This window comes from Vulpes vulpes, chromosome 5 (genome assembly GCF_048418805.1).
Source record: "Vulpes vulpes isolate BD-2025 chromosome 5, VulVul3, whole genome shotgun sequence".
NCBI lineage: Eukaryota > Metazoa > Chordata > Mammalia > Carnivora > Canidae > Vulpes > Vulpes vulpes.
Window position 1 is genome coordinate 108219309 of NC_132784.1, and position 15421 is coordinate 108234729.

Sequence of the window (15421 nt, forward strand, 5' to 3'; positions counted from 1 at the left end):
CCCTGGGCCAAAGGCAGGCGCCAAACTGCTGCGCCACCCAGGGATCCCAAACCATAATTATTTTAAAGTCTGTGTAATGCAGTAATGTGTAAGAGGTCAGTCCCTCTTGTTTCTTAGCTTTTGATTACAAGTATGCCTGGTTAGTTCTCACTGAGTGGCCAAATTGTCTATAATAATTATAGAGGAAACTAAAGGTCCAGGATGCTGTTACTTGCCTACGGAAAAGATTTCCGTAAGTTTATTTGTAGCATGAGTTCCTTGCTTTAATCCAATCAGCAATTCAGGTCATTTAAAAAATGGCCTCGTCCCTTCAAAGGACACCGTGTTGCCTCTTTGCACAACTCTTTTTAGTCCAAATCCACAGCCTCAGACTTTTAGTTGCGGGGGCGGGGGGTCCCCTCATTGGCAACCTTGAACTCCACTTCATTTTTCTTTAAACCCAGATCTGTTGAAAGACTGTTGCTCAGTCTCCTTATATCTTCATTGTCTTCTGTGCATGGAATGAACCTGGGGAAAAGGTGGCTTCCGATGCCAGGCTTTCTCGTAATTCTGAGATTGCTTTTTTTTTTCTCTGGATCTTGGCCTCATATATTAAACTTGTTAGCTAGTATCTTAGCTTTCTGATGCCTTCAAGCACATTCTTTATATAGTTTTGTTCAGTGTACCAGTATATTATAGCCATTTTTAAAATACTTTGCTGAGTGTTGAATGGGCCATTATAAAAGAATACATAAACCTTTTTCTCTTTCTTGTTATAAAACCTTTTAACTATATAGCTCTTCTTATTTTGCTTCTCAGAAGTTTAAATTTCAAATGTCTTCTGAATTCGACTTCTAGCAAAGATGTACAAGGGTAATAAGAAAATAACGTTTTTAAACTCTTAAATGCTGCCGTCATTGCAATCTATTTTATAGTACATGGACATCTTGAGCTTGAAGGTTAATTGGATTAAAACCAGTTTTCAGTAGGCAAGATTGATTATGGAACAGCTGAGATTCTTTTTCTGTTTCATTCACTAGATGTTGCTTTTTCTGATTTTTCTCTTTCTCAAATCACAATTCCATTGAAATGGGTAGTAGGCGTTCCATATCTGAAGTGCAGGAATGTTCTGTGATTAATTGCACAGGTTAGAACTAGAAGGCACATTTTAAAAGGCGCCGCCTTTGTTTGGCTCACTTTCTTATCTCGGTACCCATCTTGGGTTAAGAAGCTGTCCTTTCTTGGTAGAAATAATGGAAGTTATTATAGGTTTTTCTGTGGTGAGAAATAAGAGAAGTAATTATCCCTTGCTTTGAGAAGCTTAATTGTGTGAGGTTGATCGGCCATGGCCTTCCACAGTCAAGTTAAATGACCTTTCAGCGTATAAAGCACTAGGAACTTTCCCATACGTATAGAGTGTGTTTGACATTTGCTAAACTTTTTACTAGCAAGTAAACAATCATGAGAAGTTATAAAGTGCGGGTGATTCCCTGACAGCCCAGAGGTTGATTTTTATCCCAGAATGTCAAGTTTGGATTCTTTTCTGACTTTGTATGTCTGTGCGTTTTAGCGGGGAGGGGAGGCAATGTGTGACCAGAGGCATTTGGACAGACTGCTGAGAAGACAGAAACACGTCTGACTGACACCTGATTTTGTCTTAGGAAACTGAGTCAGGAAGAGTATGAGCGGCAGGAGAGAGAGCAGCGGCTGTCAGCTGCAGACGAGAAGGCCCTTCTGGCTGCGGAGGAAGTAAAAACGTACAAGTGAGTTCAGCTTCGAGGGTGGTGTCTGGGACAGGGAACCTCTGTTGGTGTCTTTCAAAAGCAGGTTATGTTGTGTAGAACAGAACAACAGAACATAAGTAAATGGTCACAGGATGTGAATACAGTTTAATTCCTATGAGAAAAAATGAATTTTAAGTTAACAAAGGAAAAAACTTTAACAACCATTGCCTTCTCCCCAGTACTGGCAAGACTGTCAGGGAACTTGGTTTGTGCCAGCAATTCCACGTGATTCTGCGTGTTGGAGGAATTCTTTCAGGAAGCCGCCTTGCTATAGTGATGTTTCTGAAATCATTACAGTGGTTGTGCCACTTGGTAGACACAGTAGTCACAGCTCTGGGAACTTTTCTGTGGCTGTAATTATAGGAAGAAAAAGCTTTGTGGAGGAAGATAGTCATAGCAGGATTGCTGGAGGACATTGAAAAGCAGTCAAGAAAATTACAGTGTGTCAGCTCAGACTCCAGGCATTAGATAATAAGGAAATTAGGCACAGTCTTAGTTTTGATCATGTTATACTGACTGTAACCTTGTAAGTATGTTTCTACGTGTGGATGGAGTCTGCGGGAATGCAGGTGTTACAGGGAGGGGGATATGGTGAGACATTCAGATTTTTCTTTAATTGCACTTTAATTGATAAAAGCACGTGTGATTTTTAGGCGTAGAATCGAAGAGATGGAGGATGAGTTGCAGAAGACAGAGCGCTCGTTTAAAAACCAGGTAATTGCCTTGCCTCACCCTGCCCTGCCCTACAGCGGCAGGATTCTTCTTGTCTGATAGAGATGATTGTAGCAGCTGCCGTGAGGAGTCCCCACATGGTTTTCCATGTATTGTCTTTTTCAGATTGCGACTCATGAGAAGAAAGCTCATGATAACTGGGTAAGATTTTTTTTTTCCTTTCTTTCCTTGTGTGTGTAGTCCGCCACAACTGATTCAGATCTGTTTTTTCCCCAATAGCTCAAAGCTCGTGCTGCGGAAAGAGCTATAGCCGAGGAGAAGAGGGAAGCTGCCAACTTGAGACACAAGTATGAGATCTGGAATTCCACTTTCTCAGCGCCTTCTCAGGATTCCAAAGGCAGTGCTGCTGGGTATCTAATAAGGAACTGATGCTGTATTTCACATTTAAGTCCGTTCTTTTTCTGTATTCAGGTTACTGGAATTAACCCAGAAGATGGCAATGCTGCAAGAGGAGCCTGTGATTGTGAAGCCGAGGCCGGGCCGACCCAGCGCCCAGAACCCTCCGTGGAGAGGTGGGCCGCGCTCTCAGGGACAGCATCCGAGGCTGTGGTGCAAGTATATATGCACTACATTCTCGTCCTGATGCCCTAGAAGTCATCCCAGAATTTCCTAATGAAAAGTTGCCTCTAAGCAGTAATGTTTGCTATCATCTTCAGGTCCTTTGAGCCAGAACGGCTCTTTTGGTCCATCCCCTGTGAGTGGGGGGGAGTGCTCCCCGCCTCCCACGGCTGACCTGCCTGCAAGACCGCTCTCTGCTACGCTAAATCGAAGAGAGATGCCTAGAGGTGAATTTGGTGAGCATCCACATTTTACTTGGCAGCAAGTTGTTTCTAGAGGTTCCTCCACTTCAATTTGAGAATTCTAATGAAGATAGGATTTTAGAATTTGGGTCTGTCCCTTATAGAGAAAAAAGTGTTTTAATTTGTTGTGATGTATAGTCTGCTGTAAGATCTGCTTTAGAACAGAACGTGTTTATTGTTATTAACATTAATATAAGTATTATAGATACATAAAAATATTTTTATAAGTAAGAATATATAATTATTGTTTCTTACTTTATTACTGTAAAGTATAAGTCTTTATCTTTGCATTTCTATAGAGTTCCTCTCTTGGATGTTGTAAAAGTAGCTTCAATCCTATATACTTAATACAGCATACATCCATTTCTTATTAATACACGGTGATGTCTGTTTCTAATCGTAACCACACATGCAATACTTGGTAAGATACGGAAGTCCGATCACAGACTGAGCACATCAACCTGTACGACTGTTCCAAGCCTGTAACTTGAAGCGCCAGCTGCTGCTATTAACGTGCAGGTTTTATTGCTGTTCTTTCAATCCAACAGCTTTCAATTCTTTAAGTCTGTGCCTACGTCGGGATTTCCCATCATGTATGAGGAGACCTGTTTTTAATGTCGCTTTCTAGGTAGAGCTGAACCCTGACCTGTCCACAGTTGGTTGGTTTCTTCTGATAAATCCATACAAGGGCTCTGTTCTTTCTTTCTTTCTCAAGGGTCAGTGGACGGGCCTCTACCTCGTCCTCGTTGGTCATCTGAGGCATCTGGGAAACCCTCTGCCTCTGGTAAGTGATCCGAGTGTGTTAGAGTGTAAAGTCATGGAGGAAGTGGGCGGAAGAGCCCTTATTCTTCCTCAAAGGGAATATACATCAGGATTAAGTCTAAATCCGTTCTCTGGCCTTCAGCAGATCTGGGATCTGGTGCAGCTCCCACGATGAACAGCAGCTCAAGAAGCTCTTCCCCTACCAAGGTGACAGATGAAGGCAAGGTAAATCCTGCAGTCACTTTGAATTGGAATTAAGTATTTCAGGGAACCTTGAACTTTTGCTATAACCCCCTCTCTGCATCATCCTTTTGCTGTTTGTGTGTCTGTTATATCTATACTATCTCATTTATTTTTTTAAAAAGCAAACTGTTCCCCAAGACCCTGAAGGCCCTTCGGTTCCCAGCAGTTTACCTGTGGCTGAGCAGTCGGTAGTAGTAAGTACTTAGAGGTTGAGGACTGAGCTGAGCTGTTACTTGGGTATATTTCTGGAAAGGATCTGAAGAGCATGACACTAACCCGCTTTGCTTTAAATTGCATGTTAATGCTGATCTTACTGTGGTCTTGGACTTGGAAGTGTTGCTGGGTTGCTGAAATCTGACTAGTTGGTTGGGTTTTTTTCCTCCTCCTTCCTGACTTGGTTAGGCTGTTAACCCGTTTGCAACATGTTTGTTACTAAAGGACGTGGAAAGTCATCACCCTAACTACATAGTGTGTGCTTCGGTGTTCCGGGTTCTGAGGCAACGTAAAACAGTCCTGAACAACTTAATTCACCACTTAGGTGTTTGCAAGTGCACCAGTTAAGAGTATCTCCAGTTGTATAGCAAGCAGCCTGTTTTGATAACCTGAGAGTACAGATGGGTAATGGAGGAAGGCAGGCTGGAAGTGAAGTGCTGAGCGCTGAACATCTCTCCTTACCTGTGGCCTCTTTTCCCAGCAGTGGCCTTTGGTGGTCTCCACATAAATGTGTTCTCTACTAGAGCTGCGCCAGTCCTCATGGCTCCCAGGGCTTCTCTGGGCTGAAATCGCAGTGTGTGTTCTGATTATTTAGAATTTCTAACCCTGTTTCCCATGTGAAAGTCTCTTACTGTAAAGCATGGCATTACTGGTGCAGAAGGTAAATATTGGAGGTGTGCCTGCCTCTGCATATGTAACCTTGCTTCTTTTGGAAAATGCTTCCAAGTTTCACCACAGGACTCTAGGAACATGCATTTCTTGAGTTTTTATCCAAAGGCAGCGTGGATCCGGGACCCCTTTGGAGTGGACGTTAGGAAGAGGCAGGCGGGCAGGCTTAGAGGCAGACCTGATACAGAATTGCAGTGTGGCTTCTTACATGCTGTGTGACCTTCAGCAGATTATCTGATACTCTGTCTCTGTGTCCTCATTGAAAATAGGATGCTCCTGCTTAGAGATTGAGAGATCGGAGGATTAGAATTCATGAAAGGAAATTGAGTAGTGGGTACCATTACATGTGTAGAGAGTGGATTTTTCATTGTTGTGTCCTGTCCGTGCTCAGCGTGGCAGTAATGTACCGTGTGGCAGTGGGAAGGACGTGGGTGTCTGTGGTAGGGTTTATTAGGAGTCATTTCTGTTAATGTCCTTCAACTATCCTCTTGCTTTCTCTTCCCCCTGCATATTCCAGCAGTAAGGGGATTCCGGTGAACCATTCACTTCCCTGCCATTCCTTTAAGCTGCCAGTGGGAACAGACGGGAGGGCTCAAGTTTTTTTGCACCGGTTCTGTTCTTTGGACAGGTGCCTGACATCTGCTTTGTTGTGTTTCAGCTTTTACTGGTGTTGGTGCTTGTGTGAGTCATACCAGTCTCTCAGAACTGTAACTGCTTCTGTTCTGCAGGTTCCTATGGCTGCAAAAGGGCCGCCTCCTTTCCCAGGGGTGCCCCTCATGGGCTCCCCCGTGGGTGGCCCTCTACCACCACCCATTCGCTACGGACCACCCCCTCAACTTTGCGGGCCTTTTGGGCCTCGGCCGCTTCCTCCACCATTTGGTATGATGATTGAATAGTAGTAATTGACTTGTAGAGTGCAATTCATCCACTGCAGTTCTCTGTTCCTTTTTGAAACTTTATAATAATGGCTTTTACAGGCCTAGGTAATGAAAGTGCAAAGCAAGTAGAGTACATTTTTAACTTGATTTCTCAAGTTTTTAGGACACATGGGGTGCTGCCTAATTCCCCCGTACTGAGATGGGCAGATCTCTCTTGTAGACGAGAGCTATTAATAGAAATATTCTGCAAATGGCTAGAACTAATTCTCCCAACTTGAGAGCTTACAGAGTCCTCTAGAACAGATGCACGTAGTAGGAAACATGAAGTGTGTAATCACCGTGACGGAAGTATAAGCAATGGGTCAGAGTAGAGAGGAGGGAACGGATTAAAGTTTCACTCCTTGCTTTGGGAACAAATAAGGAAGTGTTAGCTCTAGGGAAGGTCGAGTTTAATGCCAGATAAATGTCGCTGAGCTTGATTAGGGGGAGCTAGACGGTCTTTCCCCAATAGGGCAGGCACCTGGATTTGGATGGCATGTTAGGTCCATGGGGAGCTACTGCATGGATTGTTGCCACAGCAGTGGACACTGGAAGTTTCACCAGTGTGAAATCCATCATCTTGCTATAACCAGGGGTACTTTCAAGTACTAAACCAATCCCTTGTGAGAGAAAGATGGCAGACCTGTGTAACAGGAAACACAAGCTCGCTAGAGCCGTGTTTTAAGTCCTGCCTGTGTGGCTTCCTGGCCGGCTGGCCATCAGCACAAAATTTACCTCTTCTCTGACATCAGGAGAAATTTAAGACTAACCTACCTAGAGTCCTCTACATTTACCTGTGTTCATATGTATTTTTATTTTTCCAGGTCCTGCTTTACGTCCACCACTAGGCTTAAGAGAATACGCACCAGGCATTCCACCTGGAAAACGGGACCTGTCTCTTGATCCTCGAGAATTTTTACCGGGACATGCACCTTTTAGACCTTTAGGCTCTCTTGGCCCAAGAGAGTACTTTATACCCGGTACCCGACTACCACCCCCTGCCCATGGTCCCCAGGATTATCCACCTCCACCTGCTGCAAGAGACTTACTGCCTTCTGGCTCTAGAGACGAGCCTCCACCTGCCTCCCAGGGCAGTAGCCAGGACTGTTCACAGGCTTTAAAACAGAGCCCGTGACTCTGACCTCTAACATGTAGTCTGAGAAAGTGGACTGTGCACTATTCGTTACAGTAAAGGATTTCATTGGCTTCAAAATCCAAAAGTTTATTTTAAAAGGTTTGTTTTTAGAACTAAGCTGCCCTGGCAGTGTGCATTTTTGAGCCAAACAATTGAAAAATATCATTTCCCCCCTGAATAAAAACCACCTCATAAGCTAGAGCCTCCTTACAACTTTGAAATGTGCAATAAAGAATACCTGTGTTTTAATGTAGCGTATGTAACTGCTAAATGATTTAGAATGTCATGAAAAATATAAACATTTCCTGTGGAAATGCTAGAACATGTATTTCCATTTACTGTCCTATTTTTAGTGTACACCAGTTGAACACAGAGCAATGGTGTTTATTAGCTTGGTTTTTTAAAATACTGGTCGCAAAGACTGTTACGCTAAAAATGTTTACTAAAAGATCACTAAATTTTCTCTCCCTTCTTGCTGAAGTTCTTTGTAGTAATAGTTCATAAAAATTTGGTTATTAGTATTTCCCGAGTGTCTGTTGCTTCATTGGACTGTTTTCTCATGAGACTGGTGCCCCTCCGAAACCACGTCAAGTCAGGCTCCCTGCTGCTCAACGCTTAGGAGGGTCAGCCTAAAGTCACCTGGGAACACCACAGCCATGTCCTTGTCCTGCCCAGGTGCGTTCTGGGGACTTCAGCTGCCCACTGAGAATGGTTTCCTGGCTATGAGCTTCTATTAGTAGCAGGAGCTGTTTGGGTTTTCTGTTGCTCTTACTGCTTTTACCATTCTTGAAGGAAGGGTGCATAACAGAAAACTAAGAATGTTATGTTGTGACCATAAGCAGGAAATTCCTTTTTCCAAAAGTAGTCTATTATTTCTCCCATACCTTGCCTCTGTATTTTAAGGTAAAAGCAGGCAAAAAAGATCAGAAGAGTGTAATACTGTAAGAAAGAACAATTTAGGATTCTCTAAGGCTCGTCTGTGCTACTCCAAAATTAGTATCTGAATGCTGGCATTTCTATTTAAAAATCAGTAAATCTGAGCCTGATATTACATATTTAAAGCATCCCTTATACCCATTATGACCTGTTTTTTTAAAACAATGTTTAAGATTTAATCAGATTTCTGAAAGGCTGGTAGTATTCACCACTTAGAGCATACTGTCCCCTTCTCCAAAGTTCTGTGTCATGATACTGCTGAAACCTAGACCATGACTTGTCACCGTTACAACATCTAATGTTCTAATACCCTAGAAAATAAAAAGCAAAAGCTTCACTGTGAAACAAAGGTCTTTTTTTACACTAAACTACTAAAAGATACCACTTTGGAAAGGAGCATTGAAAGAAGACAACTCTTCAAAACTCATAAGAAAAACATAAATAGTTCTTCAGGAAGAGAATTCATAGGTCTTCCCATTTAATATCAAGAACAGAGGAAACTGAAGGGAACACTCCATAGTTAATAGAGGTTATTTTCAACCATGTAAAATAAGGTTAAATCCACAAATACAATTTTTCAGTAGGTAAGTCTCAGGACAAAATAATGATGAGGTTAGTATAATTGCTAATTTTATATAGTAATGAATAGATAGACCTGATAACAAAAATAACCAAGTAGGAAAGTTAAATTAGCTCTATTTTAAAACCAAAGCTAGTCTTCTGTGCCTCTGAATTTGTGTGTGTGTGTGTGTTTGTCATGTTTCTCCTTGTTCCTGAAAGTCTGTAAGCTGTAGAACAAATCCAGTGTTGCTCACCTGAGCAGGGTCACCTGAGGCCGCTTCTCCTGAGGCCGCTTCTCCGTGCCTCCTTTGGCCCCGGGGCGCCCTCCCGTCACAGCTCTTTCACAGGGCCTCCAGCTAATCGGGGGTCTGGGCTTGGTTGCTAAAACCATCTTTTATGAAGCAGCAGTGTTTCAGCCTGAGAGCATTTCTACTACAGTTCTTGTCCAATAGCTGCTTTTTTTCCGTTGGAAAACAAAAAAATAATTTGTGGGGAGCACAGTATCCGGTATTGTGTCTACTGCTTCAAGATAACCACTTGTCATCCCATTCAGGGCTGAATTAAAGCTACGCTAATCCCATTCGAGCTTCACTACTGCTGAAAGGCACTGTAGTCCATACATGTCGACGACAGCAGATGCGGCTTCGTACAAATTATCACTGACATACATGTCTTACGGTCTATGAGAAGAGAAAGACCAACAACAGATCAGTTTTGCTACATTTTAATAGTAGGTACTTTAAGGGATTATTTTTTTAGGTCTTGTCAGCAACATCCGACAGAAGGTACTGAGTACTCCACAGGGTACAGAGCGCTGCCAAGCACCTTAGAACATGTACAGGACTTGAAGAAAATGTGGTTCTTGCCCCTTGAGAAGCTGACAGTCGGGGGCTGACAACTCAGTCTAAGGGTTGAGTGAACAAACAAGGTAATTTATTAAGGCAAATTCTTCATCCCCTTGAGCTATTGTGGACTGAATCATTTTTGGAATTAATCTAATTAAGACAGACAAGACTCAATTTGGTTGTGAATTCTTTCAGGCTCCAAGTTTTTAACATCCATCTCTAACAGAACAGACAGACAACCGGAAGTAAAGACCAGCTTTCTTGAAGTATAAGGACCAGAACACTTCACTGTGGCTACTTACTTTAAAAAGCACACATCCAGCAGTAGGACTTGGGTTATTACACTAATTTAGGAACAGGCCAAGTACTGACGCTGCATTGCCTTCCTACCAGCAGTGGTCGTTAACACGGGGAATGTTGAACGTGTGGGTCTGCATCAACCCCCCCCCCCCCATCCTAATGTTCTGCGGATCACATATCCATCCACCTCATGTGTCCTCTGAAAGTTTTATTTATGCCCTATTAAGTCAAAAGTAATGTAAATAGTCAAATTATAATAAGCTAATGACCTGCATATTCCCATATGGATGAAAGTCAATATATCTACAGAGGAAATAAATGGCAATCCTATCTACCTATATAGAAACAACTAGAGGAGCTCCAGCTTTTGCATACTCACCACCTAAGAGGTATGCAGGCTTTAAGGTTTCACAATCAGTTGTCAGGAAAACAGCAGTTAACCCTGCACTATCTCATTAGCATCTGACTCAGCTTAGATGACGTGACTTAGAGGGCGTTACAAAGCCATCTAGAAATCTGTAATTACTCTGACATGTTCCATCGTTACCCCTAGAATCACTACCAGAACAAATAATGTGATGGGAAGAACAGCTAATCAACAGGACTACAAATGTGCTCTTTCAGAAAAACAATCTGGTCATCTGGAAAAATCACAGCTACGACCTGGGAACACTCCCATCTGGGATACTGATCTGGCCAAGGCACACGATTTCTAAACAGGAAAACCATGAGAGCAGGGTGAATTTAGGCCACCTCCGAGGAACCGCGTACGTCTCCGGGCTGACCTGCCCCGGGAGCCTACGCGATCTAATTCCTCCTCTCAACACAGTCTCATACAATCCTCCCCCCATCAGCTCAAAGTTTGGCATTCACTCAAAAAACCAAAAAAGCATACTGGAGCAGAAGTGAACGGACGTGTAAACTCTAGCACATTCTTATTGCTGTATTAATTTTGAAGACGAGCACGTCCTACCCACAGCAGTGTTGTTCCAGGAAGCAGGGCAGGAACAGTTGTAAGTTAGGAAAAGAGACTATGAATTGCACAAACACTATAAAAGTTAAAACACGTTTCAAAACTACAAGCCCGCATCCAAAGGAGTCGTCTGTGTCAGTGGCGTGCCGGGCTGTGAGTGGGGCGGGCTCGCTCCGGCCTGTTGGCGCCCGTGCGGCCTGCCCCCCGCCTGCTGGAGGCGAGTGTGCTCCGCGGAGCTGGGATGGCCGCTACTGAGTGGGAGGATTCACAGACGTTCCAGGTGACTCATGTCGGGGTCATTCCTTGTGCAAAGTCTGATGTAGATGAAGATAAAGTGGTTTCTTGGTCAATAACTGCAATTTCTTTCTTTTAAAGTCAGTGGGTTTCTTGTATCTGTAACCACAGCAGAAAAGTCATGGTTTACCAGAGTGGACAAAGGACCTATTCTACAGTCACACGCTAAGAACGAGTCACCACTCAACTGGCACGAAGCCCGCGTGCGCGTCACTTACAGTTCTATTACAATCGGCCCGGCTTTAATTTCATCCATCTCCATGAAAGCAAAGCACTTGGTGCTGGTGAACCTTTTTTTAGGCTTGTAGTGTTTGAATTCAAAGAAGATAGCTGCACCTACGGAATTAAAACAAACCACATCAGCCACAGACGGTGTATTTTCAGCGTGCCCATCATTTTCTGCCATCACCAGAAGCATCCGAGTGAGTAGCATAATTTTACCAAGTAACCTCTGTCAGTCTCTCTGACCACACGACTGTGGTTTCACCTAAAACTCCTCAACTGAACGCATTGACATTTCTCCACAGCCTCCAATCCTACAAAGCACAGCAATGCGTCCTGAAGCTGGGTGGGCTCAAGAACGCATATAAGTTCACACACAGGTGGGACCCCTTCAACACCACACGAGGAATACAGAGGGTGCTTGTGAAGCACGAACGCTGCCCGCAGACGCTCAGTAAGTAGCAGAGGTATAAGAGTTCGTCAAAATATCCAAGCTTAAAGCACTCTTCTTCCCTCTGAAACAAAAGCTCCAAAGTTCAATGTTTGTGGGTGTTCTGGAGTTCAAAGAACATACATCATGTGCTGGTTTGGTTTTTTTTAAACTGTTACCTGTTTCCTAAAGCCTTTTATAGTGATCAGAGCACTGTTTTGGTTTTCTTGGAATTACGCGTTTGTGTGCAGACAGCATTCTGGAAGACAAAGGCCTAAAGAGCAAGCCTACTCCTATCCCACTCCTCCCTCAATGAGCAAGCTGCAATGAAAAATTCAGATGTTTTTATCTCCCCAAAGCCCAACAGATAAGCTCTCCCAACAGAAAGAAGCTTAAAACAGAGTAAGTTGCCTCATCAATGTAGCCAAGAACAATTAATTTCTTTTTTAAAAGATTTTATTTGGGACGCCTGGGTGGCTCAGCGGTTGAGCGTCTGACTTCCCGGGATCGAGTCCCGCATCGGGCTGCCTGCAGGGGGCCTGCTTCTCTCTCTGCCTATGTTGCCTGCTGTTGCTCACACTTGCAGCCACTGCGCCAAGAGAAGCCCCGAGAGACAAGTCTTTCAGTGGCAGGGCCCCGGCGCCAGATCTGAGAAGTAAAATGTCGAATATTTTAGAGAATGTGGCAACTGTTCAAAAGGCACTTCTGCGTCCCGTGCAGGCTTCTTGCAAAAGCATGACAAGTCAACAAGTGCACCTGAATCCCAGGTGATGGAGGGATTCTGCAGTCCTGTCCTAGAATGCCGGCACTGCCCGGGCACACGGCAGGGAGAAGCGTTAGTCCCAGGAACTGGCTAACCTGGAAACATAACTTCACCTTTTCATAAATGTGCTTTTGTCCTTTCCCATCCTTCTGCCAATCAAGTACAAATTATGGTATCTTCCTGCCCAATAAAATCAGCTTGGAAAACCGGTTCTTTCAATTCTTGTAGATTTAACCACCAGAGCACCTTAGGGAGCCTCTGCCTCCCTTCACTCTTCAGTAAGAGGCGAGCTTCGTTCTGTTTTGTTCAAGATGATGAAATGTTATAATCAAAGAACATTTATTACATAACTATTATTTATTACACAACCAGGTCATACAGTTCCTAATTCCCACATTAAAAAAAATTGGTATTTCATTCAAGTCAATAAACACTACGTGACAGTTGCTTCTGCCCATCATACGAGGTTACTGGGCGCACACACACATGTGCACACACGTGCGCACACATACACACACACACACGAGGAGAACCCAGGCCACAAGAAGCCAATGTTTACCGTCACAAACCAACCTTTGGTTAATTTTTCAACATGCTTCTGGAGCTCAATGTCCACATTAAAATGAACGTACGTATCTTCTTTTCTTGAAGCCACAGGAGTATCTTGCACAGGAGTTAAATCTATGCCATTCAGATCTAGAGAGGAAAGGAAGAGTTTTAAATATATAAACTCCAACACTGCAAATGAACCACAGAGGAGTCTCAGCAGACACTCCTTTTGCTGTGAGCACCTACCCAGGGAGCTTCTGGTTTCCAGAGGTTTGTGGCACAGAAATAGTGGATGGGGCGTAGGGGAGAGGCCTCAGGGCCAGGGGAGGCAGCACGGCCATGTATGGGGGCAAAAGAAAGCTTGAAGGACAACAAAAAGCGTGATCCTTATAGTTAAGAGGGGAAAAGAACTTTTGTCTTCCTTACGCCACTACACTGTTGTCTGCAATAAAAATTTGGAACATGAATACTATTCCACAGCGCGGCCCCTACCCGTTTCCAACCTTGATCAAGTGCATGGCATGGAAAGGCCTTTCATTGATCATTATCAGAATCGTCCTGCTGTACTTCAGTCAGAGCCAAAGCAATGGACGTGAAAGCTGCCAATGAAACCTTTCTCTAAAGGAGTAAATTTTAGACATAATACCTACATTCTATCTGCTAGAAAATAACCTGATTTATAATCGCCAGATGGTACACTATGTAGGGTGTATGGTTTTACTTTCCTGCAGCCAGAAATCTTCCAGTTTAATCAAATTCAACATGGACTTATTTAGTGATCGAGTGTTTATATATTACTCAACAGACTCCTATCTTAGAGAACTTAAAACAATTTGGTACATTCCATTATTTCAGTCCCTAAAAATACTTACACAAAAACACATTTCAGTTCAGTGTGGGTGCAAAGGTAACACAGTATCTATCACATCCATCGTTTGTTACATTCTGTTTTACAGTGTCCAGTCCTAAGTGAGTCCCAAGTGAGGCCTTTACAGACTGCCTATCCGATAACTGCTGTGGGCCATGGGGTCTCTATGTTAGAATTCTCTGCATCTGAATTCATTTCTCTTTTATTCGGTACTACTGAACCCAGGGGCCTGAATTTGTTTCTATGATTGATAAAAGTTTAATTTCAGTCCTTATCTGTTTCTTTGGTTTGCCTCAAAGTGCGGATAAACTGTAGATGAAGACTGATGGTGCAGTAATTTCTGAGTATGACAACCTCACTGTCAATCACTTAATAAGTATTTTTAAAAGACCGCCAGGCGCTTTGCCAGTAAGGTGCCGTATAAATGCCTGACACCAACCAAAGAATCTTATCAGTGCAGATTCTGTTTTAAACCAAAGACTCAAAAAGTTGTTTTCAAGGAATAAATGGTATGCCACACTGGACAGTAGAAAACAAATCCTGAGGACAACCTTGCTTACTTCATAGGAAATACATTGCTTATGTAATCTCCCCAGCATTAGGCTCAGGATAATGAGGTTTATGGATGTGGCTGTCCTCTTCCCCCATCTCCACCAGAGGCCCAGCTCTCATGCACCCCTGCAGGGGCCCCGTGTCCAGGGCGCCACAGCGGGAATCAGAGGGCCCCGAAGGGGAGGTCTGCGGGAAGAGGAAAGCATGGGGCTTTGCAGAGAAAAGCACACACCCTGAGAAGGTGGCAGGAAGGAAGTATCTGGCGTTAAAGACTGTGTGTATGTCTAGTCAGCACCCTGGATGGGATTTTAAGAATATGGAAATGTACCAAAAAATCCTCAAAAGCAAATGTGCATGTAAGTTATAAATAATGAAGTATTTTTAGAAAATCATTCAGAAATATTCAGTGAAGGAATGGTGACGGCCGCCCAGGGATTTTACCTCACTGTAGGATGAATGCAAATAAACTGTCACAGAGGCAAAGACCCACCCCATACCCGCCAATGTCCCAGGTGAGAAACAACGTCACACAATTTGCCAGAAGGGAAAACGTAGACGAGTTATTTACCCTTTACACTAACTGTAATATAGGGATCGATGCACTGCCCCGCATCCTTCAGACCGATTTTCTCAATTCTGATAGTGAGCGACGTCATCCCTGGTTCTGCCGGCAGCCTGGGTAGTAAAGTGCCTGGCGAGAGAAGAACAAGAACAGTGAGCTCTGCCCGCGCCCGCACAGCAAGTACTGGGACAACGCAGAGAAGATTCAGCCTTGCTCATAACGGACTCAGCAACTAGCCAGGCATGGTTCTAGTTCCCCGAACTCCCAAACCTTCAATGCGATTCTTTTGGACAAATACTTCCAAATCTGTTATAGATTCGACGCACTCCGGG

The 15421-nt window shown here is 43.6% G+C and overlaps 2 protein-coding genes and 1 long non-coding RNA gene across 17 annotated transcripts in view; 2 read left to right on the forward strand and 1 right to left on the reverse strand.

Annotated features, from left to right (window-relative positions):
* The window catches only part of MIA3 (MIA SH3 domain ER export factor 3), an 80127-nt gene extending 72372 nt beyond the window's left edge, over positions 1-7755 (forward strand). For 5 of the 15 annotated variants that reach the window (XM_072759580.1, XM_072759574.1, XM_072759579.1 and 2 more), the window contains 10 exons: positions 1641-1742; positions 2417-2477; positions 2601-2636; positions 2715-2782; positions 2907-3007; positions 3152-3289; positions 4011-4079; positions 4203-4282; positions 5911-6061; positions 6924-7755. In XM_072759580.1, the coding sequence (XP_072615681.1) occupies positions 1641-1742; positions 2417-2477; positions 2601-2636; positions 2715-2782; positions 2907-3007; positions 3152-3289; positions 4011-4079; positions 4203-4282; positions 5911-6061; positions 6924-7234 (1117 nt within the window). In that variant the 3' untranslated portion in view covers positions 7235-7755. Of the gene's footprint in view, positions 1-1640; positions 1743-2416; positions 2478-2600; positions 2637-2714; positions 2783-2906; positions 3008-3151; positions 3290-4010; positions 4080-4199; positions 4283-4422; positions 4495-5910; positions 6062-6923 lie in introns of all 15 variants that reach the window. The other 10 variants (XM_072759578.1, XM_072759573.1, XM_072759577.1 and 7 more) reach the window with 3 other exon arrangements.
* Positions 7756-9439: 1684 nt separating this feature from the next.
* The window catches only part of AIDA (axin interactor, dorsalization associated), a 33106-nt gene continuing 27124 nt past the window's right edge, over positions 9440-15421 (reverse strand). Inside the window, exons 7-10 of the mRNA XM_025991292.2 lie at positions 15096-15218; positions 13132-13254; positions 11362-11479; positions 9440-11242 (exon numbers count right to left, since the gene is read on the reverse strand). Coding sequence (XP_025847077.1) covers positions 11146-11242; positions 11362-11479; positions 13132-13254; positions 15096-15218 — 461 coding nt within the window. The 3' untranslated portion in view covers positions 9440-11145. The remainder of the gene's footprint in view (positions 11243-11361; positions 11480-13131; positions 13255-15095; positions 15219-15421) is intronic.
* Positions 11433-12764, forward strand: LOC140599081 (uncharacterized). Its single transcript, XR_012001808.1, has 2 exons — positions 11433-11565; positions 11671-12764. It is a non-coding gene; the product is annotated as an uncharacterized lncRNA (long non-coding RNA).